Raw genomic sequence first — 26490 nt, forward strand, 5'->3', positions numbered from 1 at the left:
ATATTGGATGGAAATGGTTGGTACCTGGCCTAATACACAATCCCAGCAGCCAAGGCCACAAAACAGGGGGACAGCAGATCCAAATACTTGCATTTATTATAAACAAGGGTGCAGACTCTAGATTCTCAAAAACACACGAACAGGTACAAAGCTACAATGTGGTAAGACATTATAGAGGAGAGGGAACACCGAGGTATTGTGTCTGGGCCAAAGCAGCCACCCAGGGCCCCTTCCACCTTTGGTCCAGATGACCCCTTGGCCCAGGTGTCCCCACTGCCAGGACAGACTGTGGACTGGGGTACAGGAGCTGGACAGTCTGTGAGGCTGGTGCTGGGGAAGCAGGGGCTATCACGCTAGACAGTCTCTCTCCTCTGGGGCAATTTCTCTCTAGGACCCAGGGGTTTCAGCCTCACAGCAATTATAACACACACTTTGAAACAAAGCAGGTAAAATGTTTAGCTCAAAAAACACTGCAGGGATGACACCTGAGTGTGTAGGTAGACAGAGGCCAGCCTGTGCATCTGTGGCGGGAGTCAGGGCAGCCAGAACCATGGGTAAATGTGGCTTTCCAGGTGGTCCCAGGAAGGATGCAAGAGTCCAGGCAGAGAGTGCTCGAGGGAGGGTGCGGCTCTGCCTGAGATGTTTTGATATCAGGAGGCTGCCCTCCCTCCAATGGGCAAGGCACAGGCTGTGGGAGCTGTGGGCTGTCTGCCACAAGGGTTGAAACCCACCTCTGGCTGGCTCCCAAGCCTCACCTCACCCACTTTGCATCACGGCTCTGGTTCTTTGAAGGCAAGTCTGGGGACAAGCCATGGCCTTGAGCAGTGGCCAGCATTCCTCAGAAACTGGAACACGGGTGCACTGTGCCCACAAAAAGCTGTGCTATCCTAGTGTGACAACCCCCATTTGGCCTCCCTGGGCTGTCTGGAAGAGAACCATTCTTTCAGTTTTGCTTGAGATTTCAGAAGCATAATTTCAAGTCAGGAAGGGAACAAGCTATGGTCCCAATTAACTCTGGGAAGGATTGTCCCCCACCCCTCACAAGAAACTTCGTGTACAAATAGGACACACACACCACGCACGGGAAGAAACAAGACCGTGCCTGCATACCCATTCACATACACACATGACAGATCAAGTGGCAGCCAGAGATGCAAAGGTGTGCTCAGGGAGCTGCCTTCGGGGGATCCACGTAGGCCGGATTGTAAGGAGGCTGACTGGCAGGGTAGGGCATGGCCGCACCTCCTGAAAATGGAGAGGACACTGGTTGGCTGTGGGCATGCGGGCTGCAGGGGGGTCGGGAGGTGTCTGGGTCAGCAGGATACTCACCAGCCATTGTTTCGTGGTAGGCGGGGGGACCCATGGGCTGGGCTGGGTAGGGTGGTGGGTACTGCGTCGGGTAGGGTGCAGCTGGCATCGCTGGCTGGGAGGGCATGGAATGGTAGCCCTGGTACGTCGGTCCTGGATAGCTGGGTGGCACACTTGGAGGTTGCGGGTAAGGGGCGTGTACCACTGTAGTGGCCGTGGTGGTAGTCACGACTGCTGCAAAGAGAGTCCCAGTCAGGACCCTCAGGCTTGCCACTCCTCTCTCCAGCTTAGCCCCATCAGGGCCCTGGTCGGCTCCCCTACCACCCTGAGTCCATCCCTGCACACAAGGGGTCACAGTGGGACAAGGCGGGTGGGGGTGGGTATGCTTACGACGTGGTCGGCGGCACATCTTGTACAAATAGCAGCAGGAGCAGGTGAAGCAGATGATGATGGTGACAACAGACAGCACAAAGATAGTCAGGCCGACAGCTACAGTCGTTCCAAACCTGCCGAAAAGCCAATCATGACCCAGCGCTTCTAGCCCATGCCCAGGACCTGCTTGCAGTCCATACCACACCCATGCCCAAGGGGCACCCCTCTTGCCAGAGGAGAATCTGGGCAACAGGTAGAGCAACTTCTAGGGTGTACAGCTTGATCCTGTGTCAACCTGAAGTGTTTCCTCAAGTGTAAAAGGGAGTGAGCTGTGAGTCTATGTGAAGCACCTTGCCCAGGGGCTGCCCCCTTGCTACCTCCTCGATAGCTCAGGAAGGCGTTCAAGTGTCTCCCCCGTACACACATCTTGTCCACTTCTACCAAGGCAGCAGCAACTATTCATCGGTGCTGTGTGGCTTGAACCAAAAACAGCAGTGGGCAAGACAGACCAACTCGTGGCTTCCAGAAGCCCACAGATCATTACAGAAGATGGGTGTTGAGAAGAAAAATGATGCAGGTGACAAAAATGGAGAGAAGTTCCAGGAGAGTGGAGGCCAGGTGTGGCCAGGCCAATAAGGAGAGGCACTCAGAGAAACCAGGGCAGGGCTGCTGACAGTGCAGCTGCTGGGTGCCAAACACTGTGCCAGGGGTCCACATACACCTGCACTCTGGCCAGCAGCAAACTATAAGCCCTGCCTTCTGGAGGAAGCCTTCCTGCCTACACAGACCCTCAGCAAGGACCAGGAGTGGAGGCCTGCCCCCTGAGAAAGCAGGCCCTGGGCAGGAAGTTCACCAAAGCTGACTTTCATAGGCAGCCACAGCCCCTTGCTGTCCTCCCCTGTTCCCAGAGGCCAAGCGGTATTCTAATAAAAGGTAACTGCATCAAGCACATTAAAACATGTGTGGGGCTTGGTGAGCTGTAGGTATCCACCTCCCCGGAGGCCTGGGGGAGGCTGGGGACGCCCACCACCCTGGGTGGGGGGGCTTCCATCTCACAGCCCCAACAGGCAGCACAAGCTCAGCAGGGCCCAGAGTCACAGCCAAAGGACAGACTAAGGGCAGACCCTTCACACTCCAGACTCAAAATACCCAGAACAAGGCCCCAAAATAGGACCATCTGAGTCAGGAGGTGCCTTCTGGCTTAACCAGAGGATCTTGTCCCTGCCCCTCACCACAGGCTCCTCCCAGATCCTCTGCTGACCCAGGGATGGAGACACGCACCCCCACATTCACACACAATCAATGGCACGCAACTGCAGGGCCACCACCATCAATATTTAACCTCTATTCCCCACCCCCCAATCTCTCTCTCTCTTTCTCTCACTCTCGCTCTCAACCTCGCTCTCACTCTCACTCTCACTCTCTTTCTCTCTCTCTCTTCTGTTGCTGTCTGTCATACACATAACAGTATGGTGCCCGAGCTCACCCCATGTTAGCCTCCGCCTTCAGTCAGGGGCCTCTTATACCCCTGGACTTCCCCTTTCCATCATGGGGCCACTCAGTTTCAATCTCCTCCCCTTTCCAGGAAAAGTAAAGTGAATCTCCTCGGCCCTCCCCTAACCTTGACGTCACAGGCAGGAAGGACAGATGCGAGGGCCTCTTAAAGACACAGCACAGCCACCCAGGCGCCCCAGCTGCTCCCAGCTATGCTCCCAGGGGCCACCAGAGGGGAGGGAAGCACACAGGCATCTTCCCAGAGCTGCCTCCACAGCTCCGCCTGCTCAGGCCTGGCCTCTCAGGGCACCATCCACCCCAAGTCCAGGACAGTACTAGCATGGGTCCGAGACACACACCTGGCAGCCCAGCTCAACCAGTCAGTCCTATTCCAGCTGTCCCCTCAACAGGCACCTTTAGCTATCTAAGCCCACCAGCACACCCACCCAGGGGGCACCACCAGCCCATCCCCTCAACAACTCCTCTCCCACCTGTGCATGCTCCAAGCCACAAGCCTGCCTGAGGCTGAACCTGCCTCCTCAGGACAATGCAAATGCCTCCTCAAGTCCCCTTGACCACTTGGCCAGGTCTGATCTTGTCACTCACGGTTGAAAACCCAGTATGGCTCCTGTAGCTCTTGGGATCACACCGGAATTTGCTTTATAATTTACTTGTTTAACTCTATGTGATACATGTATCTGTACGTGTGTGTGTGTTTATGTATCTCACACAGTAAAGCAAATGTTAATCTTTTTCTTCTTTTTTTCTTTTTAGGGCCGCACCTGCAGCATATGGAGGTTCCCGGGCTAGGGGCTGAATCAGAGCTGCAGCTGCCAGCCTATGCCACAGGCACAGCAACACAGGATCCAAGCCGCATCTGTGACCTATGTCACAGCTTGTGGCAACGCGAGATACTTAACCCACTAAAGGAGGCCAGGGATCAAACCTGCCTCCTCAGGGACACTGTGTTGTTCTTAACTCACTGAACCACAACAGGAACTCCCAGATGTTAATCTTTAATTAAAAGTCTAAACAGGAGTCCCCTGGTGGCCTAGCAGGTTAAGGATCTGGTGTTGTCACGGCTATGGCAAAGATTTGATCCCTGGCCTGGGAACTTCTGCATGTTGCATGCATGGCTGAAAAAATAAAGGGGTCGGGGAGTCAAATATAAAATAAAATGCCCTGTGTGGTCCAGCCACATCACCCTCTTTTCAGCTTTTGAAAGTACCCTGCTGTGTCCTACACCTCAGGGCTTTTGCACATGCAGTCCCGCCTGTCCCATTGACTCTTTTCCTCCTCTCACACCAATACAATTAATTCTTTTGTTTTTTGTTTTTTGGGGTTTTTTTGGGTTTTTTTTTTTTTGCCATTTCTAGGGCTGCTCCCGTGGCATATGGAGGCTCCCAGGCTAGGGGTCGAATTGGAGCTGCAGCCACCGGCCTACACCACAGCCACAGCAACACCGGATCCTTAACCCACTGAGCAAGGCCAGGGATCAAACCCACAACCTCATGGTTCCTAGTCAGATTCGTTAACCACTGAGCCACGACGGGAACTCCATTGATAGAATTAATTCTTGTTCACCTTTCAGACCCAGCTGAAAATGTTACTTCCTTGGGACACCTTTCCTGACCATGCAGATGAGGTCAGGCTCCTTGATAAATCCTCTTAAAGAACCAAATTCCTGTCTACCTTAATGTATAAGCATATACTCCTTTGCATGAGCATTTCATTAACATGCATCTTGTCCCCAGCCTGTGATTCATGGATGCAGAGACTGCACCTGCTTTGGACCATCACTGAATCTCTGGTGCCTGGCCATACAGCATGTGCCCAATAAGGATTTGATATATGAATAAATTCACTCAGGGACCCGCATAGGGAGCATCTAGTAGAACAGCAAGGCATGATGCCCTGAGGAAGAATATGTGAAGGGTGGCTGCAGAGTGGGGTAGGGGCCAGAGGCCACAACAGGCCGCAAGACTAACAGAACCACACCTCTGAGAGAAAGGAATGGGGTTTCCCAAGGCCAGGGCTACCTTCCAGGTCAAAGAGTCCAGAGGCTAATTTCAGAAGGCAGGGTCGGCCTAGGCAGGAAGGGACAGGAGGCCACGGGAGCAAAAGCCCAGGCAAGAAGCTTGTGGTGGGATTGAATGGGCTGGTCCCCCGGAGGCCAAAGACTCCCAACATGCAGACACTGGAAAGGCCATCTCTGGAACCAGGACACCAGTACTCTTACCATGATGCTGGTCAGGCAGCACACGGCCATCACACAGCAGGTGTGGGAGCCATGTGGGAGCCATGGGAAGGGCACTGTGAGGGCTGAGAACAGACACAGGTTCGCCATGCCTCACCTAAATGCACCTCCATGCCTTCCTCCTGCATCCAGAGTAACCAGTGCACAGGGTCAGGACTGACCTGCCAGCAAGCTAAAAGCCAGCAGTTCCACAACTCAAAACACACCATTCCTCAAAAAGACAAAAAATAAATAAATAAATAAATAAAAGACAAAAAATTAAAAAATTAAAAAAGAAAAAAAAAAGGAGTTCCCAACATGGCGCAGTGGTTAACGAATCCGACTAGGAACCATGAGGTTGCGGGTTCGGTCCCTGCCCTTGCTCAGTGGGTTAACGATCTGGCGTTGCCGTGAGCTGTGGTGTAGGTCACAGACGCGGCTCGGATCCTGTGTTGCTGTGGCTCTGGCGTAGGCCGGCAGCTACAGCTTCGATTCAACCCCTAGCCTGGGAATCTCCATATGCCGCGGGAGCGGCCCAAGAAATGGCAAAAAGACAAAAATAAATAAATAAATAAATAAATAAATAAATAAATAAATAAATGACAAAAAATTTTAAAAATTAAAAAAAAAAAAAAACACACACACACCATTCCTGCCACACCATCTCATGAGTGGCAAAGAACAGGGAAGGGACAATCAGAACCCAAGAGAACCATGATGGAACCAGCCAATGCCCATCAACAGGGCAGGATGAGAGTCACCTGCCAAAGTGGGTGGTGGGCAGAAGACCCACATACATAACATGGCCACACTATGGGGAGCACAGAGCCCATGTCAAGGGAGGATGCCACACAGCCAGGAAGTGAAAGGCAAATGGGGTCTCATCTGAGTCCTGTGCTGATCTGGTGCCTTGTTCTTAGGGAACCCAAGGGGTTGCCCAAAGGAAAAGCTGAGTTCGAGGGTCCATGAAGGAAGGAGGAGGGGTTGGAGGTGGTGAGGGGGGCAGAGCTGACCCAGGCCCCCTCAGCATATAGGTCCTTCCCCTGTAGGGTGTTCCCAGAGCTTCCAACCAGGCTGGACCCCATTAAGGAATCAACGCTCCAGTGGACAAACAACAGTGCCCTTGGCCAAGGGGGCAGTGGACAAACCTTCACCCAAGAGGATGGCTCTATGGGGGCCTAGACATGTGGCCACCTGGTGTCATGGATAATCCCATCCCGCTGCCCTCTGGGCACCTACTTCTTGAGCCCTAAACCTTTATAGGGCAGGAGCTGTGCAAGACACTGGGGCTCTGCTCAGAAGCAAAGAAGCAATGGGGCTAGACTGGGGCGGGGGTGCCAGGGCAGAGGGAACATCATCAGCTCTCCCAGGGGATGGGCAGGGTAGCCTGAGGGGAGGCATCAACGAGGGAGAAGTGCTCCTGAGCTGGCCCTGGGAATCCACTTCTCTGCCCTTCCAGCAACCTTGTTCTGCAGTGTGGAATCCACCACTGGTCCTTCTCAACACACAGACTGGCCAGCCCTCCTCTTGTCTCCCACCTTTCTGACCCCTCCCTCTCAGCTCCTCCTGCAGCCCTTCCTCAAATGTTGCTGACCCTCAGACTGGGTCCTCAACACACTCAATCCCACCCAAATCCAAGCACTTCATCTGAAACCCACTCCTTATCTACCCCTTATCCCCTGCACAGGGCACAGAGCAGGGCACACCATCCCCTCCCCTCCCTCGGCCACCCTCCTACCTCTGGCCTCTTAATACCTGGCCCAGGACACCATGGCTGTCTCCACCACAGCCTGCCACACCTTCCTGGCCCGCTCCTGTCCTCCTCCAGGAAGCAGCCAGAGTGGTCTTCTTCTCAAAACACTGTGCAGACCTCAGCACTACCCAGAAACCCCTGTGGTACCCACTGTCCCCAGGACAAGGCTGGACATCACAATCTCCCATGTGGCCAACTAAAAGCCCACAGTCCTGGGCCTCAGCAAAGGGGGTGGGGTGGGGTCCTTGGGTGTGAAGCCAGGATCAGCAACATTTGAGGAAGGGCTGCAGGAGGAGCAGAACAGAACGCCTGGCCCCCGGTGCAGGGGGCACAGCACCACCTTGTCCCCACCCCCTCCTATAGGAGTCCTGCCCAACTCCTGTGAGCCAGAGAGGCCTGACACCTGCCCAGGACCACAATGCAAGATGGGAGAGGACCAGAACTTAGACCTCCCCCTACACACACACACACACACAAAGGCCCAGAGGCCAAAATTTCTTCCTCCAAAGGGGTAACCAGGCCTGGGTAGAACTCTCCTAAGAGGGGTTCTAGATCCACCAAGGAAGGGGGCACAATGCACATGTGACACACTCCACCAGGAAAACACACACAAGCAAAGCAACTGCATGCCCATTCCATTCACATGAAGTGTGCATCACAACACCTGTCATGGTGGCATCAGGACAGGCCAGGAACCTGGCCAAGGGGACTGGAGTTTGGGAGACTGAGTTGGGGTTGTACCCTGCCCCCCAACAATAAGCACGACCCACAAACCCTGATGTTATCCCAGCATCAGTTATCCCAGCATCTTTACCACACTATTATTTTCCCATCACCTGCAATACCATCACCCCCAACAGTGTCACCGCTGCCACCATTACCCACCACCAGCATCCCCATCACATCTCCCTGTCACTGTCACCCCATCATGTGCCAACAGAGCCTCCATTACCACCAGCCTCCCCACCATCAACATACACTACCGCCCCATTACCGCCCACCCACCATCACCCTATCCCCACCACCACTGCACCCGCCACTATCACTACCATTGCACAATCACCACATTCAGCACTCTACCCCCGTGACCTCATCCCTGTCACCACTGCCTCATCATCACCACCTTCTGCCACTATTGTCCCCATCACTGTCGCTCCCTCATCATCACCTATACCCACAGATCATCTGCATCCACCCTATCACCTAGGACAATATGAACACCCTCACTTGGCCTTTCAATTGTCAACCCCCAACCACAGTCACCCCCACCCCTAGCAAAAATGATGAGGATACAACTTCCCACACGAGGATCAAAAGTCCTGGAGGTCAGACATGGTGAGGGCTTCCCTGGGGCCCTACCCCAAGGACTCTGTGCCACCCCAGTGCCCACAGCCCTTTTGAGCCCCCTTGTCATCTCTGCCAGGAAGATGCACCTAGCCTGAAGGTTTTATTTACCCTGACATGGGGTCGCTGTCCAAGCTGGAGCGGAACCTCAGTGCTGAGCCCAGCTGCTCTCCTGGCTCCACACTGGCGGGGACACTGCAAAGAGGAAACCTCATAATTAACATGCCTGAGCCCCAAGCAGCACACCAGAAACAAACTTTACCTTAGCAACCATGCAGAACATGCCTAAAAACCAACCCTGTACCAGGCCAGAGAGGTAGCCCTAGTGGCCTCCTGAGGGTGGATATCACATACCCCAGGATCTCAGGCTACAGCGCCACCATCCTTCCAAAATGATGGGACATTCTCCAGGCCAGACCACATGTGAGGCCACAAAACCAGTTTCAAGAGATATGACAATATAGCTATCATACAAAATATCTGCTCCGGAAGTTCTCTTATGGTACAGTGGGTCAGGAACCTGACATTGCTACAACTGTGGCACAGATTCAATTCCTAGCCTAGGAACTTTCACATGCTGCGGGCACAGCCAAAAAAGAGGGAGAGAGAGAAATAATGCAAAAAGATAAAACTACAGAATAAAAACGGGGGAGTTCCTGTTGTGACTCAGCAGGTTTAGAACCCAACTAGTACCCATGAGGATGCAGGTTTGATCCCTGGCCATCCTCAGTGGGTTAAAGGATCCTGCATTGCCCTGAGCTGCAGTGTAAGTTGCACACACGGCTTGGATCTGCCATGGTTGTGGCTGTGGTGTAGGCCAGCAACTGCAGCTCTGATTAAACCCCTCTCCTGTGAACATCCATGTGACTCAGGTGTAGCCCTGAAAAGCAAAAAAAAAAAAAAAAAAAAAAAAAAAAAGTAAAAAAAAAAACCAAAAAACGGGGAAATAACTATAGGTACAACAGAGATTTCTTAAAATAACAACTTTGTTGGAGTTCCCGATATGGCTCAGTGGTTAATGAATCCGACTAGGAACCATGAGGTTTCGGGTTCATCCCCTGGCATCGCTCAGTGGGTTCAGGATCTGGGGTTGCTGTGAGCTGTGGTATAGGTTGCAAATTCAGCTCGGATCCTGAGTTGCTGTGGCTGTGGCGTAGGCCAATGGCTACAGCTCCAATTAGACCCCTAGCCTGGGAACTTCCATATGCTACAGGTGTGGCCCTAGAAAAGGCACCAAGACAAAAACAAAACAAAACAAAACCAAAAAACAACTTTGTTGATTTGAACAAATCACCAGTGAAACAGTATTTTTGAAACAAGTAGAGAAAACTCAAAACAGACTAGTATTAAAACCTATTAATGGAGTTCCCGTCATGGCTCAATGGTTAATGAATCCGACTAGGAACCATGAGGTTGTGGGTTCGTTCCCTGGCCTTGCTCAGTGGGTTAAGGATCCAGTGTTGCCATGAGCTGTGGTGTAGGTTGCAGACGAGGCTCGGATCCCGAGTTGCTGTGGCTCTGGTGTAGGCTGGTGGCTACAGCTCTGATTAGACCCCTAGCCTGGAAATCTCCATATGCCATGGGAGCAGCCAAAGAAATGGCAAAAAGACAAATAAATAAATAAATAAAAACTATTAGTGAATTTCCATCAATTGTGCCAAATGTGTTATTGATATAGTGACTATTTTTTTTTTTTTTTTTGGTCCTTTTAGGGCCGCACCAACGACATATGGAGGTTCCCAGGCTAGGGGTCCAATCGGAGCTGTAGCCACCAGCCTACACCAGAGCCACAGCAATGTGGGATCCGAACCTCGTCTGTGACCTACACCACAGCTCATGGCAACCCCAGATCCTGAACCCACTGAGCGAGGCCAGGGATCAAACCCACCTCATGGTTCCTAATCGGATTTGTTTCCACTGCACCACAACGGGAACTCCATGACTATATTTCTTTTTGAAGGGCTCATTTGTACTAACAAAAACTAACTTTTTTTTGTTGTTTTTTAGGGCCACACCCACAGCATATGGAAGTTCCCAGGCTAGAGGTCGAATCAGAGCTATAGCTGCCGGCCTACACCACAGCAACAGCAATGCCAGATCCGAGCTGCATCTGTAACCTACACTACAGCTCACAGCAATGCTGGATCCTTGACCCACTGAGCGAAGCCAGGGATCGAACCCACATTCTCATGGATCCTCATCAGGTTCGTTAACCACTGAGCCACGATGGGATCTCCCCAAAAACTAACATTTAAGGAGTTCTCTTGTGGCATAGCAAGTTAAGGATCTGGCATTGTCACTGCAGCAGCTTGGGACACTGCTCTGGCATGGGTTCAATCCCTGGGTGGAGAAATTCCACATGTCACAGACACAGCCAAAAATGAAAAGAAAGAAAAGAAAAGGAAAAGAAAGGCAGGGAAAAACTTAGCAGAAAGCTCAGCTTTTAATCACCTCAGTCTCTGCAATTACGCCAAGGTGACCTCAGAGTGCTTGTGTCCTGGGCAAAAGCAACATCAATCCCCTAGAGGGAGACCTGAGCTCCAAATTTCTACTCAATTTTGCAAATGCAATGTTTAGTACACAACTGAAAATTTTCAGGAACACTAGACAACATAAATAGCAAATAAAAGAAAAAAAACTGACAATAGAAATATTCACAAGGGCTTCAAATGTTGAAATTATCAGACCCTGACATCAAAACAACTCATACTGGGAGTTCCCACTGTGGCGCAGTGGAAACAAATCCGACTAGTATCCATGAGGATGAAGACGTGGGTTCGACCCCTGACCTCACTCAGTGTGTCGGTGATCCAGTGCTGCTATGAGTTGTGGTGTAGGCCGGCAGCTGCAGCTCCAGGCCCTAGCCTGGGAATTTCCATATGCCACAAGTACAGCTCTAAAAAAAATAAAAAATGAAAAATAAATATAATTAATCAACCAGAGGAAGCCCAAAGAAATATATGCACACCGAAGCCCAGAGACACAAAAAGATGGTAAATATAAATACAAAAGATAATAGGTGAATTATGGAATACAGTTTACAAAAGTTCTTATGTATGGACAATCAGATTCTTAAGACATGTGAGATGGAGGCAGAAGCAATCTTTATTTTATTTAATTAATTAATTAATTTATTTATTTATTTATTTATTTATTGTCTTTTTGCCATTTCTTGGGCCGCTCCCGCGGCATACGGAGGTTCCCAGGCTAGGGGTCGAATCGGAGCTGTAGCTGCCAGCCTTCGCAAGAGCCACAGCAACGCAGGATCCAAGCCACATCTGCAACCTACACCACAGCTCACGGCAACGCCGGATCGTTAACCCACTGAGCAAGGGCAGGGACCGAACCCGCAACCTCATGGTTCCTAGTCATATTCGTTAACCACTGCGCCATGACAGGAACTCCAGAAGCAATCTTTAAAAAGATAATGACTGGAGTTACTCAGTTTTCCTGGGTATCTCCCAAAAATTCAGGAGATATGCATGTTATTAAAATTGTTTGTTCCTCTCTGAGTTTTTTTTTTTTTTTAAAGATAACAGCTGCAAATTTTCCAAAACTTAAAAGAAAAAGCCAGTGATTCCAGAAGTACTATGAATCCCAAGCAGGAAAAATTCAAAAAAGCCATACCTAGGCACATCATAGTAAAACTGCTGAAAAACAAGAAAAATCTTTAAAAGCAGAGAAAAGGAATTCCCGTCGTGGCTCAGTGGTTAACTAATCCGACTAGGAACCATGAGGTTGTGGGTTCGATCCCTGGCCTCACTCAGTGGGTTAAGGATCCAGCGTTGCCGTAAGCTGTGGAGTAGGTTGCAGACGTGGCTCGGCTCTGGGGTTGCTGTGGCTGTGGCTGTGGCCAGCAGCTACAGCTCCGATTAGACTCCTAGCCTGGGAACCTCCATATGCCATGAGAGCGGCCCAAGAAATGGCGAAAAGACGGAAAAAAAAAGGAAGAAAGAACATGATCTCAGATAAAGCCTAAAAACGAAGGAAGCAGAGTGCCCATTGTAGCACAGTGGAAACGAATTGGACTAGGAACCGTGAGGTTTCCGGTTCAATCCCTGGCCTTTCTCGGTGGGTTCAGGATCCAGCATTGCCATGAGCTGTGGTGTAGGCTGCAGACATGGCTCGGCTCTGGTGTTGCTGTGGCTGTGGGGTAGGCCAGCAGCTAGAGCTCTGATTAGACCCCTAGCCTGGGAACTTCCATATGCCTCAGGTGGGGCCCTAAAAAAGACAAAAAGACCAAAAAACAAAACAAAAAAAGATAGAGGAAGCAATATGCAGAAAAAATATATATGGATAAATGTAAATAAATATTCACTGTTAGGAACAATTAAAATACTGTCTTTGGGAAATGAAAATCAAAACCACAATAAGGTATCACCTCATTTGGAGTTTCAGTTGTGGCTCAGCAGGAATGAATCTGACCAGGTTCCATTAGGATGGAGGTTCAATCCCTGGCCTTGTTCAGCAGATTAAGGATCTGGCGTTGCCGTGAGCTGTGGTGTGGGTCGAAGACACAGCTCGGATCTGGCGTGGCCTATGGCTGTGGTGTAGGCCAGCAGCTACAGCTCTGATTCAACCCCTAGCCTGGGAACCTCCATTTGCCACAGGTGTGGCCCTAAAAAGACAAAAAAAAAAAAAAAAAAAAACAAGGTATCACCTCATGGAGTTCCCAATGTGGCTCAGCGGAAATGCGCACCCGACTAGTATCCTTGCGGATGTGGGTTCAATACGTGGCCCTGCTCAGTGGGTTAAGGAACCGGTATTGCTGAGTTGCAGCATAGGTTGCAGATGGGACTCCGATGTGAAATTCCCTAGCCAGGGAACTGCCATATGCCGCAGGTGTGGCCCTAAAAAGAAAAAAAAAAAAAAAAAATCACCTCATACCTATCAGAATGGCTATCGGAGTTCCCGTCGTGGCTCAGTGGTTAACGAATCCGACTAGGAACCATGAGGTTGCGGGTTCGGTCCCTGCCCTTGCTCAGTGGGTTAATGATCCGGTGTTGCTGTGAGCTGTGGTGTAGGTTGCAGACGCAGCTCGGATCCCACGTTGCTGTGGCTCTGGCATAGGCTGGTGGCTATGGCTCCAATTCGACCCCTAGCCTGGGAACCTCCATATGCTGCGGGAGCGGCCCAAGAAATAGCAAAAAGACAAAAAAAAAAAAAAAAAGAATGGCTATCAACAAAAAGAATACAAGTGACAAATGTCTGCAAGGATGTAGAGAAAAGGGAACCCTCCTACACTGTTGGTGGGAATGTAAATTGGTGCAGCCGCTGTGGGAAACAGTATGGAGATTTCAAAAAAAGCTAAAAATAAAACTATCAGAATTCCCTGGTAGCTCAGTGGGTTAATGACCTGGCATTGTTACTGCTATGGCTTCAACTCTGCTGTTGCACAGGTTAAAAAAAAAAAAAATTAGTGTATGACCCAACAATTCCACTCTGTGGTATACATCCAAAAAAAAAAATAATAAAGAGGCTAATTTGAAAAGATACATGTACCCCAAGGTTCATAGCAGCATTATTTACAACTGCCAAGGCATGGAAGCAACCTAATTGTCCGTCCACAGATGAACAGATAAAAAGTGGAATACTACTCAGCCATAAAAAGAATGAATTTTGCCATTTATAGCAACATGAATAGATTTGGAGGGCATTATGCTAAACGAAATAAGTCAGATAAAGGGGAATACTGTTCATCACTTACACATGGAATCTAAAAAAATATACAAGCTAGTGAATACAACAAAAAAACAGCAGACTCACAGATATAGCAAATAAACTAGTGGTTACCAGTGGGGAAGAGAAGTGTGTGGCAATATAGGGGTGGGAGAGTAGGAGGTATAAACCACTTCCTGTAAGATAGGCTCAAGGATGTATTTACAATATGGGGAAAATAGCCAATATTTTGTAATAACTATAATGGGAAGTAATCTTCAAAAATTGTATTTAAGGAGTTCCCGTCCTGGAGCAGTAGTTAAGGAATCCAACTAGGAACCATGAGGTTGCGGACTCGGTTCCTGCCCTTGCTCAGTGGGTTAAGGATCCGGCGTTGCCGTGAGCTGTGGTGTAGGTTGCAGATGCGGCTCAGATCCTGCGTTGCTGTGGCTCTGGCGTAGGCCATCGGCTATAGCTCCCATTCAACCCCTAGCCTGGGAATCTCCATATGCCGCGGGAGCGGCCCAAGAAATGGCAAAAAAAGACAAAAAAAAATTGCATTTAAAAATTTTTATACAGAATATATATATATTTTGGTCTTTTTAATGCCACACCCACAGCATACGGAAGTTCCCAGGCTAGGGGTGAAATCAGAGCTGTAGCTGCCAGCCCATGCCACAGCCATAGCAATTGCAGATCTGAACCACATCTGTGACCTACACCACAGCTCAAGGAAACATAGATCTTTAACCTACCAAGCGAGGCCAGAGCTCAAACCCGCATCCTCATGGATACTAGTCAGATTCGCTACCTCTGAGTCACAACGGGAATTCCCAAGAGTATTACATTTATTTATATATTTATTTTTGAGTTTTGTCTTCTTTTTAGGGCCACACCTATGGCATATGGAGATTCCCAGGCTAGGGGTCAAATCAGAGCCCAAGCCACGGACCTACGCCGCAGCAACTCGGGATCTAAGCCGGTCTGCGAACTACACCAATGCCAGATCTTAACCCACTGAGCAAGGCCAGGGATTGATCCTGAGTCCTCATGGATGCTAGTCAGGTTCATTAACTCCTGAGTCATGATGGGAATGCCTTCATTTTTTTAAGTGTATTAAAAAAACTTTTTTATAAAGTTCCTAGGCCAGGGATCAAATCCTCACTTCTGCAGTGACTCATCATTGCAGTTGGATTCTTAACCACAACAGGAACTCCAAAAAAATTTTTTAATGTTTTAAAAACTGAAAAGGAGTTTCTGTCACGGCTCAGTGGTTAATGAATCTGACCAGTATCCATGAGGACGCAGGTTTGATCCCTGGCCTCGCTCAGTGGGTTAAAGATCCAGCGTTGCCTTGAGCTGTGGTGTAGGTCGCAGATTCAGCTCGGATCTCGTGTTGCTGTGACTGTGGTGTAGGCTGGCAGCTGTAGCTCTGATTAGACCCCTAGCCTGGGAACCTCCATATGCCAAAGCTGTGGCCCTAAAAAGACAAAAGACCAAAAAAAAAAAAATACTGCCTTTGGGGTTCACAAGAGCATTACAAGAGCTAAAGAGAGGTACCACAAATGATAAAATGAGCAATGCATCTGAAAGCCAAAAGAATCCTAAATATGTACACAGCTAGTAAAGTATTAGGCTTAATGAAGTAAATTTGTGTGTGTGTGTGTTTGTCTTTTTGTCCTTTTAGGGCTGCACTCACAGCATGTGGAGGTTCCCAGACTAGGGGTCCAATCACAGCTGCAGCCGCCGGCCTACACCACAGCCACAGCAATGCGGGATCCAAGCCCCGTCTGCGACCTACACCATAGCTCACGGCAACGCCGGATCTTCAACCCACTGAGGGAGGCCAGGGACCGAACCCACAACCTCATGGTTCCTAGTCGGATTCGTTTCTGCTGCGCCACGATGGGAACTCCTGAAGTAAATATTGACAAAACTAAAAGATTAAACATATCTGTAGACTCTTGGTAACTGATGAGACAAGCACACACAAAAATCAATAAGGATAGAAAAGATCTAAACACTATTATCACCAACTTGACCTATTTGACACTTAGATAACACTACATTCAACGACTGCAGAATATACCTTCTTTTCAGGTACATAAGAAACTCACCAAGATAAAGCATATCCTGAACCATAAAATGAGTCACAATAAATTTCAAGACTGAAATCTTTTTTTTTTTTTTTTTTTTTTTTTTTGTCTTTTTGCTATTTCTTGGGCCGCTCCAGTGGCATATGGAGGTTCCCAGGCTAGGGGTCGAATCGGAGCTGTAGCCACCGGCCTACGCCAGAGCCACAGCAACGCGGGATCCGAGCTGCGTCTGCAACCTACACCACAGCTCACGGCAACGCCGGATCGTTAACCCACTGAGCAAGCGCAGGGACCGAACCCGAAACCTCATGGTTCCTAGTCGGATTCGTTAACCACTGCACCACGACGGGAACTCCCAAGACTGAAATCTTAAAAGACATTAATACAATGACACATTATTGCTACTCAGCCACCAAAATTAATAAAATTAAAACATTCCAGGGATTACAATAATCTTTTTTTTTTTTTTTTTTTTTTTTTTTGGCTTTTTAGGGCCACACCTGAAGCATATGGAGGTTCCCAGGCTAGGGGTCCAATCGGAGCTACAGCTGCCGGCCTACGCCAGAGCCACAGCAACTCGGGATCTGAGCCGTGCCTGCAGCCTACACCACAGCTTGTAGTAACATCGGATCCTTAACCCACCGAATAAGGCCAGGGGTTGAACCCAAAACCTCATGGTTCCTGGTCAGTTTTGTTTCTGCTGCACCACGAGGGAACTCCATCCAGCAAATATTTTCAATGGTGAAATGAGAAAAGCCTTCCCTTGGAGGCAAGAAACAAAGATGCTGTCTATCACCACTCTCAATCAACATTGTTCCAGAGACCTTAGCTATTGTAATAAAGCTAAAAAAAGGAATAAAAAGTATAAGAATTGGAATGGAAGAAATAAAAACTGTCATTATTTGCACATGACATGCACATTTTTCTTTCTGGCCACACCCATAGCATGTGGAAGCTCCTGGGCCAGTGATCAAACCCATGCTGCAGTTGCAGCCTGTGCCACAGCTGAGGCAATGCTGAACCCTAAACCGCTGTGCCAAAAGGCCACAATAAATGACTATTTTTGTAGAAAGTCCTAGAGAATTTTCAGTTAAAACCACTCAATAAGTAAATTTAATAAGGTCTCTGGATACAAGGTCAATTCATAAAAATTAATTATATTTATCTTGGAAGTCCCCGTGTGGCACAGCAGGTTAAGGACTCAACATTGTCTCTGTGAGGATCCCTGGCCTCGCTCAGTGGGTTAAGGATCCAGCGTTGCCCTGAGCTGTCACCTGGGTCACAGATGTGGCTCAGATCTGGTGCTGCTGTGGCTGTGACGTAGGCCGGGAGCTGTAGCTCCAATTGGACCCCCACCCTGGGGACCTCCATATGTCACAGGTGTGGCCTTAAAAATACAAAAGACAAAAAATAAAAAATAAATTAATTAATAATAAACAAAATGAGTGCTCCTGCTTTTTGTTTTTTAAATGCCAGAATAGATTAAAAAACACCCACACACACACACACACACACGGAAAAAAGACACTTGTAAAGACCCAAAAAGGGGAGTATGTGATTCATCAGGTATCGCCATTCCCAAGGGCACTTTGTTTTTCTTTTTATAGCCGCACCTGTGAGATATGGAAGTTCCCAGGCCAGGGCTCAAAGCAGAGCTGCAGCTCCCAGCCTATGCCACAGCCATGCCAGATCCAAGCCACCTCTGTGGCATGCGGCAACATCAGATCTTTAACCCACTAAATGAGGCCAGGGATCAAACCCACATCCTCACCGACAATATGTTGGGTTCTAAACCCACTGAGCCACAGCAGGAACTCTCCCAAGAGCACTTTGGAAGTCTTTAGTAACTACATGCATCTCTCTGACCTGGCAATTTGCTCCAGTGGACTTGGAAGAAATTCTCCCAAAGTTCTGTAAAAGGAGGCAGGAGGAAGCACACAAGGATGCCCCCTGAGGTTAGCTGTGATGGCCAATTTTGGACTCCCATCACAGAGAATGACAAGGCAGTGATGGGCCGGGGCCATCCACACAGCAATGTGGGTGGGTCTTACAAACACTGTAACAACTGCAAAAAGTAAGGGAGTTCATTGCACCCACAGATCCATATAGATTTTGCAAGAACTCAACAATCGAAGTAATACAAAAGACTGGCTGCCCAAGGAGTGAGGAGGGAATGGAATCGTCACAGGAGATTAAAGCAAATGTATAAGGAGCTCCCGCTATGGGGCAACAGGTCGGTGGTATCTTGGGAGCACTGGGATTCGGGTTCAATCCCCAGTCCAGCACAGCAGGTTAAGGATCTGGTGTTGCCGCAGCTATGGCTTAGGTCAAGACTGCAACTTGGATCTGATCCCTGGCCCAGTAGCTCCATAGGCCACCGGGCAGCCAAAAATGAAAAAGAAAAAAAAAAAAGAAAGAAAGCAATGTGTAAGACAGTGGGAGGCTGGTCTTGCCCAGACCAATGAAGATCACCTGCCACGAGCTTAGGAGTATGACCACCTCCACGCTCTACACCTGTGGCCGAAAGAAACACAGAATGTGGCAGAGACACACACAGGGGCCTGGAAGCTTGGTCTAAACCCAAGCTGCCGTGTATATCCAGGACCGTGGCAAGAGGACACAGGCATGACACACAGTGGGGTATACGCCCACACACGATGCCCTCCAGGGCCCACAAGATACAGCTGCATAAACCACATACAACCACTGACCAGGTACTCACACACACCACAGGTACACTCTCGCCAAGGTGCCCACCCTGAGGACATGTTGGTACAAGTACAAACCTAGGGGTGAGCCACAGGGCCAGCTGAGGCCACTGACCCCTGAAAACCTGCTCAGCCCAAGGCTGGGTGAGCTGGCACCCTCTAGGGTTGGGGAGAGATGGGCAAGGGACTTCCTGAGCAGAGACTGGGGAGCCCAGCCCAGAACGGGGACTCCCCAATCCCCCCACCCTCAATGCTCTGCCACCATCTTGAGGGGTCTGCGAGGCCAGAGGGGCAAGCCACCTACCCACCCTATGACACCCGGTGTACCCACCTGGCCTCTGGAACATCACACTCATCCTTGCTCCACACAAATTTCTCCAGCACATCAGAGCAGCAGTACTGGTAGTTACAGGTGCCACAGCAGAAATCAGAGCAGAACTTGGGGAAGAGGCTGCGTCCAGTAGAAACCATACACACCTCACTGTGGGCTGGAGCAGAGAAACACACGTGTTCACCTGTGGCCACAGGGCCAGGACTCAGCCATATCCCAGCCAACGCGGCCCCTTCCCCAGAAAGGCCAGCAGGCCTAAGCATGCTGCGCCATCTCCAAGCCATCCCAGTCTTTGGTCACCTCTGGCCACTGCCCCAACCAGCCTTGCCTTCTCCCCAGCCACAGCAGAGGGCCTACCTGGGCTCCCTACCTCTCCCACCAGTCCGCTTGCCTCCAGATGGGATACTAAATTTTCTTCTCTTTTTTTTTCTGGGCCGTACCTGTGGCATATGGAGGTTCCCAGGCTAGGGGTCCAATGGGAGCTGCAGCCCCAGCAACCTCAGATCCAAGCCGCATCTGCAACCTATACCACAGCTCACGGCAATGACGGATCCTTAACCCACTGATCGAGGGTAGGGATCGAACACGCAACCTTATGGTTCCTAGTCAGATTTGTTTCTGCTGCGCCACGATGGAAACTCCAGGATAACTGAAGTTTCTAAGTGTGAGTCTGACTGGACCACTCTCGGACCATGAGATCAAGTCCAGAGTCCGCAAGGCAGGACAAGACTACAAAAGTCCTTGAAGGTCACCCCATACTTGGGCCATATTCCTACGTTTTTCCCATCTCCCCCCTTCAAATCTACTTACTCACCAAGGCCTTAGTCCAGGCCCTTCCTGCAGAAGCCACCCCAGTCCAGCAGTCACACAGCTGAACAGTAACACCCAAACCAGCTGTTGGGGGCCAGGCACTAGACTGACCAGTTCTTTTCTTTTCTTTTCTTTTTTTTAGGGCTGGCCCTGCAGCATATGAAGTTCCCAGGCTTGGGGTCAAATCAGAGCTACAGCTGCCTGCCTACACCACAGCCACGTCAGATCTGCGACCAACACCTCGGCTCATGGAAATGCCTGATCCTTAACCTTAACCCACTGAGTGAGGCCAGGGATTGAACCTACATCCTCATGGATACTAGTCAGGTTCTCAATCCACTGAGCCACAACGGGAACTCCTAGACCGACCAGTTCTTAATCCTCATTCCCTGTCCCCACTACTCAGCCACAGCAGCCTCAGCCCCCACTGGACACTATGACTTCAGAGACCAGTGCTCACAGACCAGAGCCTTACAATAGGCTGTCTCTTAACCAATTCACCAGCCACAGTCACATCCACCTCAGAAGTGTCCCCACAGCATTTAGCCATAGGCTGGGCCTGCAGCAAGTGCCTAGGAGATGTCTGTGCTCACAGTGGCCGGGGTTCTGAGGCAATGGCACCATGTGGAGCCCCAGGACTAACCATCACATGGCTCTTAGCTGGAGATGGGATCTAAGGACATCTCCACGGGCTGGGATAAGGACAGAGCCTCAGCATACAGGGTCGTGCTGAGGGGATATGGTTGAAAAGTCTGGAAAACAATTCAGGGTTCTGGATGACCACAAAGTTTGCAAACTTGCAAGATGCTACGGCTAAAGGTTCCCATGTATCCGCCTCCTTAGGCTACATGAACAGAGATGTAGTGCCCAGCAGCAGGAGGGAATGGTCCTGAATTCGGCCAATACAGACTCCAAATGGAACACCCAGTCCAGCAAGAACCAGGTGATTATGTTAGGCTGGGGGTAATTCTCATGATAAACCCTGAAGTGTAGCTGTGTCGCCTGGAAACAGTCTTGGCACAGCACTGGAACTGTGAAGACCCAGCCTGGCTAGGCCCCCAGTGGGCAAAGTCTAGAGATCCAGGCTGCTCAGTGTATTGAAAGGGAGTGGAGTAGAATTTGTCATTCCCAAATATTCCTCTTTGGCATAAGGATTTTTTTTTTTTTTTTTTTTTTTTTTGCTTTTGGGGGCTGTACCTGCGGCATGTGGAAGTTCCCAGGCTAGGGGTCGAATCTCAGCTGCAGCTGGTGGCCTAGGCAACAGCCACAGCTACGCAGGATCTGAGCTGCATCTGTGACCTACACCACAGCTCATGGCAACACCAGATCCTTAACCCACTGAGGGAGGCAAAGGATCAAACCCGCATCAGCATGGATACTAGTCTGCTACACCAAGATGGGAACTCCTGCATAAGGATTATTTTAAGACAGCTTTTGGCTGAGCCTGTGGCATGCCAAAGTTCCCAGGCCAGGGATCGAACCCCCATCATGGCAGTGACCTAAGCTACAGAAGTAACACCACCAGATCCTATACCACTAGGCCACCAGAGAACTCCCAAGCAGGTTTTTTGTTTTTTTGTTTGTTTTACTTATTTTTACGGCTGCACCTGTGGCATATGGAAGTTTCCAGGCCAGGGATTAAATCCAAGCCTCAGTGGCACCAGATCCTTTAACCCAGTGAGCCAGGCTCAGGATTGAACCCATTCCTCCGCAGCGACTTGAGCCACTGCAGTCCCACTGCACCACAGTGGGAACTCCTAAGGAGGTTATTATTATTATTATTTTGCTTTTTAGGGCTGTAGCCACAGCATATGGAGGTTCCCAGGCTAGGGGTCAAATGGGAGCTATAGCTGCCAGACTACGCCACAGCCACAGCAACACTGGATCCAAGCCATGTCTGAGACTACACCACAGCTGACGGCAACACCAGATCCTTAACCCACTGAATGAGGCCAGGGATTGAACCTGCACTCTCGTGGTTCCTAGTCAGATTCGGTAACCACTGTGCCACGATGGGAACTCCAAGGAGGTTATTTTTTAAAAACTACAGAAGTTCTAAAAACTGATAAGTTCCCCTTTATTAGACATTAAAGTATAAAGGAAATCCCACAGTTGCCACTGTGGCTCAATGGTTAACAAACCTGACTAGGAACCATGAGGATGCAGTTCGATCCCTGGCCTTGTTCAGTGGGTTAAGGACCCAGCGTTGCCATGAGATGTGGCATAGGTTGCAGGTGCGGCTCAGATCCCCTGTTGCTGTGGCTGTGGTGTAGGCCAGCAGCTGTAGCTCTGATTTGACCCTAGCCTGGGAACCTCCATATGCCATGGGTATGGCCCTAAAAAGCAAAACAAAAAAAGTATAAGGGAAATCTCCATTTGTAAGGGTATCTCCCTCTGATGTACTAGGAAGAGGAAGACGACTCTCATCAATACAAAAGGAATAGTTTTTTGTTTTGGTTTTTTGGGTTTTTTTTTTTTTTTTTTTTTTGTCTTTTTATGGCCGCACCCTTGGCATATGTAAGCTCCCAGGCTAGAGGTTGAATCTGAGTCGCAGCTGCCAGCCTATACCACAGCCACAGAAATACAGAATCGGAGCTGTGTCTGACCTACCACAGCTCATGGCAATACCGGCTCAAAAAGAATAGATTTAAACCTGCATAACCACCTTACCCTTGTTTACCAGCCATTTCCTGGTAACTTCCCACAACAGACTTTCCATAACTGGCTCCTAATAACTTTTTTTGTCTTTAGTTGAAGGCGGTATTTAAGGTGAGGGCTTTCACCATTTGGGGCAGTTTCTTCAGTTTTCCTGGGTCTCCCTCCGGTATCCAGGAAGTATATGTGTTGTTAAACTTTTGTTTGTCTCCTGTTAATCTGTCTTACATCAATTTAATTATTAGACCAGCCAAAGAACCTGGATGGCAAGAAAGGATAATGTTTCCACCCCCAGAGTATCATGCACCCGTGGGCCACTGGCAGAGCAAGGTCCAAAGACAGAGGCACTGATTGACCTTGAGAAGCGACAACTGGGAACCCGGTGGTAGGTGGGGGGAGATGCTTTCTTCTTGGCAGCTCCAGACAGAAGCCTGCTCTGGACAAAGCTGCAGGGCAGAGGACCAATGACAGGCCCAACCTAGCCAGTTGTCCACCTGCGAGCTGGTGGTAAGCACAGCCCGTGCTACTGGGTAGCTCAGGTGACCAACCTCCAGCAGGGCCTTTACAGCCACAGCCCAGCCCAAGCCTCTAAGCTGGGCCTGAAGACGCATACAGGTGACGTCTGAGCCCAAAGCCAATGATACAAATGGTCTTCTGACACCCAGATGCTCTGAACCAGGCTCTCCAGACCTCACTGGACCAGGAAACAGGGCTGGACCTTCTCACCTTCCCACCCCAGGTCCTCTAGATGTGTCCCAGTGCCCAGGAAATAAGGTCCTTCCCTTGGAGAAAACCACCCACCCCAGAAGAATCTTCGGCTTCCTAGGGCAGGAGGTGGGTGGGGCAGTGTGCTGTTCTATTCAGTTACCCCTGAAAGGCCCCCAGCCTGGCCTCCACCATCTGTGAATCATCAGTCTACAATCAACACACACAGTTAGCGTGTCTCCTCCAACGCCGGGGGCCAGCCTCAGCCGTCTCCAGGAACACCAGGGCCATGAAGGCAGGGAGTAGAGGCTCCCAGCCAACAAACAGAGGCTGAGGGAAGGTGCAGATGGAGGGTCCAGGCCTCCCTGTTGCCACCCCCTGCCCACCCCCACTAAGACCAGGAAGGGAATCCTACCCCAGCCTCTGAGGACCCAATCCCTTGGAACACTAGAGGACAGACCACCCCCCCTTCCCACCATTCCAGGACAGAGCAATGGTGGCAGCTGCCTGGGGTCAGGACAGTGTCAGTTCACACAGGTGAGAGGCTGGGCAGAAGAGACCAGTCGTGGGGTTGGCTGACGACCTCAGAGTGATTAGAGGTCCGCTGGCGGCCCTACGGGGACAGGGCTGCCTGGGCTGGTTCCAGGGACGGCGCGCCGCGGCTGCCCCCATCCCTTCCCAGGACAAACCCCCGGCCACCCGCCAAGGCTCACCACCCGGAGGCGGCGGTAGCAGCAGCAGCAACAGCAGCAGCAGGATCCGAGGCGCGGGGGCTGAAGTGGCCATGGCTGGGCTGGCGGGCGGACTGACGGTCGCGGTGCGGCCTCAGCCTCTGCGACCCGCGCGGCGCCCCGCCCCGGCCGTTCCGGGAACCCCGCCCGGGAGGCAGAGGAGGGGAGGGCGAGGGAAGGAAAGGAAGCGGACGCCCCTCCCAGCCTCCAGGCCAGGCACACGTTAGGTGTTGGTTCCCCGGAGCGGGTTCCGCCGACGGGCACCCGGCGACCACCAAAGCTGCCTTTTGCTCTCAGGGCCCTGTCCGCCCACACCGCCAGTCCCTGTCCCGGGGTCCGGAGAAGGTCTCCTCGGGGATCTGCGTCCTGGTCCTTGAGCTTCTGCTGGGTGCTGCCGGCAGGCCCGGGTGCTGGGCTCAGAGCCCTCCCCCGCCCCGCACTCGCCCGGGGGAATACTCCCCAGAGGTACTTTAGGGTGAAGTGGGGTGGTGTGGCAAACCTCTGCACACAGTAGGCGCCTGACAGATGCTGGTTCCTGTTTGGATGCCTAGTTCAGAAGCTTCCCAGGACTCCAGCTCTGAAGACACTCCTCCTGGAGTGACCCCCTATGCCCTTGTTCACCCTACCTTGAGTCCAGGTAGGCTCACCCCTGTGTCAGGGCAAGCTTGGCTCCAATGGCCTGGTTTGAGGGTTAGGAACTGGCAGCTCCAGGCACACATTAGGCCACCACCTGGCTCAGAATGGGGCCAGTTGGCCCCAATCACTGCTGCCAGAACTAGGCTCTCAAAGACACCATTAGATGGGGCCACGGCTAATAGGCCTCAGATGCCCCCTCACTGTGGGTCAGGGTATAACAGAGCAGGACCATATGGGGCCTTCCTAGGACAGATCCCTCCTCTGCTTTAGTTCCTCTGGCAAGTACCTAGATAATAATATCTGGTGCACATTTCCTGAGTTGTTTTATAGATGCTAAGCATGTAGCCCTCCCCGCCCACCCCTGGCCTAATGGCCACTTTGATTGCTTGACAGTTAACAGCTGTGATACTACCCTGTTACCTCACCATCAACGAATCAGAGAATTGTGCACAGCTGATCACCTTCCCTGTGACTTGACTCCCCTCTCTGGCTTTTAATAAAAATGCTTTGCTAAATCCCATGGGGAAATTAAGATGTTTTGAGCACCAGCTGCCCCAGGTACCTTGCTTGGTGCCTGTCAATAAATGCTGCACTTTCCTTCACCACAGCCTAGGCTCAGTAGATTTGCTTTACTGCACACAGGCCAGTGGGCTGTAGCTTTGATAACAAGGGATCCTTACATAGCCAGGGCTGGGAAGCTGGACTACTGTCTTAGTCCCTTGGGGCAGCTATAACCAAACATCTCAGACTCAGTGGCTTATAAACGACAGACATTTGTTTCTCACCATTCTGTAGACTGGGAATTCCAAGATCAGGCTGTCAGCATATTCTGTGTTGGTTTAGAGCCTGCTTTCTTGTTCTCAGATGACCTCTGTTTCCAGGAGGCAAGGGAGCTCACTGGGGCCTCTTTTTCCTTTTTTTTTTTTTTTTTTTTTTTTTTTTTTTTTTTTTTTTTTTGGTACACCTGCAGCTTGCAACACAAGTTCCAGGGTCAGGGATTGAACTCAAGCCCCAGCAGTGACGACAATGCTGTATCCTAACCGGCTGAACAAACTGGGAATTCCTCACTGGAGCCTCTTTTATGAGTGCACCAATCTCATTCATGAGGACTCCACCTTCACGGTCTACTCACCTCCCCAAGGCACCGCCTGCAAATACCATTACTGTGGAATTAGCCTTTAAAGTTGGGAGGACACAAACATCAGTCTATGACAAGCATTCTTTTTCGGCCCATGTTTCTGAGCTTCTCTGCACCCTGCTCCCGCCACAGGTATACTCATTATATAGCAGAAAACATGAAGTGTCACACTAACTTGAGCCACTGTGTACACCCTGAGTGCCACCTCGTGTAACAAGAGGTAAGGCCTCAGGAGACAACCGGGATATCCTCAGGGTAGTCCTTGGCCAGCGTAAGAATAGGGAGGGAGGGCTTAGGTCCTCCATTGTCCCCCTCACCACCTGGCTGGGAAGGGTACAAACTCAGCATGTTCAGCACACAAATGGGGGCAGAGGTGTGACCGCTCGGTGTGACCTGTGACGGAGCATGATGAGGGGCCCTCCCTGACACAGCCCAGCCTCAGCCCACCCTGCTGCCTCTGCCCCTTCCTATCCCTACTTTGCTCCTCAAAGCTTCTGGAGGCCAGTCAGACACAC

General features: G+C 50.5%; 1 protein-coding gene across 5 annotated transcripts; it reads right to left on the reverse strand.

Annotated features, from left to right (window-relative positions):
* On the reverse strand, positions 79-24959 carry SHISA5 (shisa family member 5). 5 transcript variants are annotated; one of them, XM_021070633.1, is made up of 6 exons: positions 24828-24959; positions 19301-19457; positions 8619-8702; positions 1699-1814; positions 1330-1542; positions 79-1245 (listed from the first exon to the last, which is right to left on the reverse strand). In XM_021070633.1, exons 2-6 carry the CDS (start codon positions 19438-19440, stop codon positions 1166-1168), a joined length of 633 nt encoding a protein of 210 aa, XP_020926292.1. In that variant the 5' UTR covers positions 19441-19457; positions 24828-24959; the 3' UTR covers positions 79-1165. The 5 variants fall into 5 exon arrangements, with proteins under 5 accessions (XP_020926292.1, XP_020926289.1, XP_020926290.1 ...); XM_021070630.1 differs by having other exon boundaries at positions 24184-24900; XM_021070631.1 differs by lacking the exon at positions 24828-24959 and adding an exon at positions 24184-24338 and having other exon boundaries at positions 1330-1539.

This window comes from Sus scrofa, chromosome 13, assembly GCF_000003025.6.
Source record: "Sus scrofa isolate TJ Tabasco breed Duroc chromosome 13, Sscrofa11.1, whole genome shotgun sequence".
NCBI classification, from domain to species: domain Eukaryota; kingdom Metazoa; phylum Chordata; class Mammalia; order Artiodactyla; family Suidae; genus Sus; species Sus scrofa.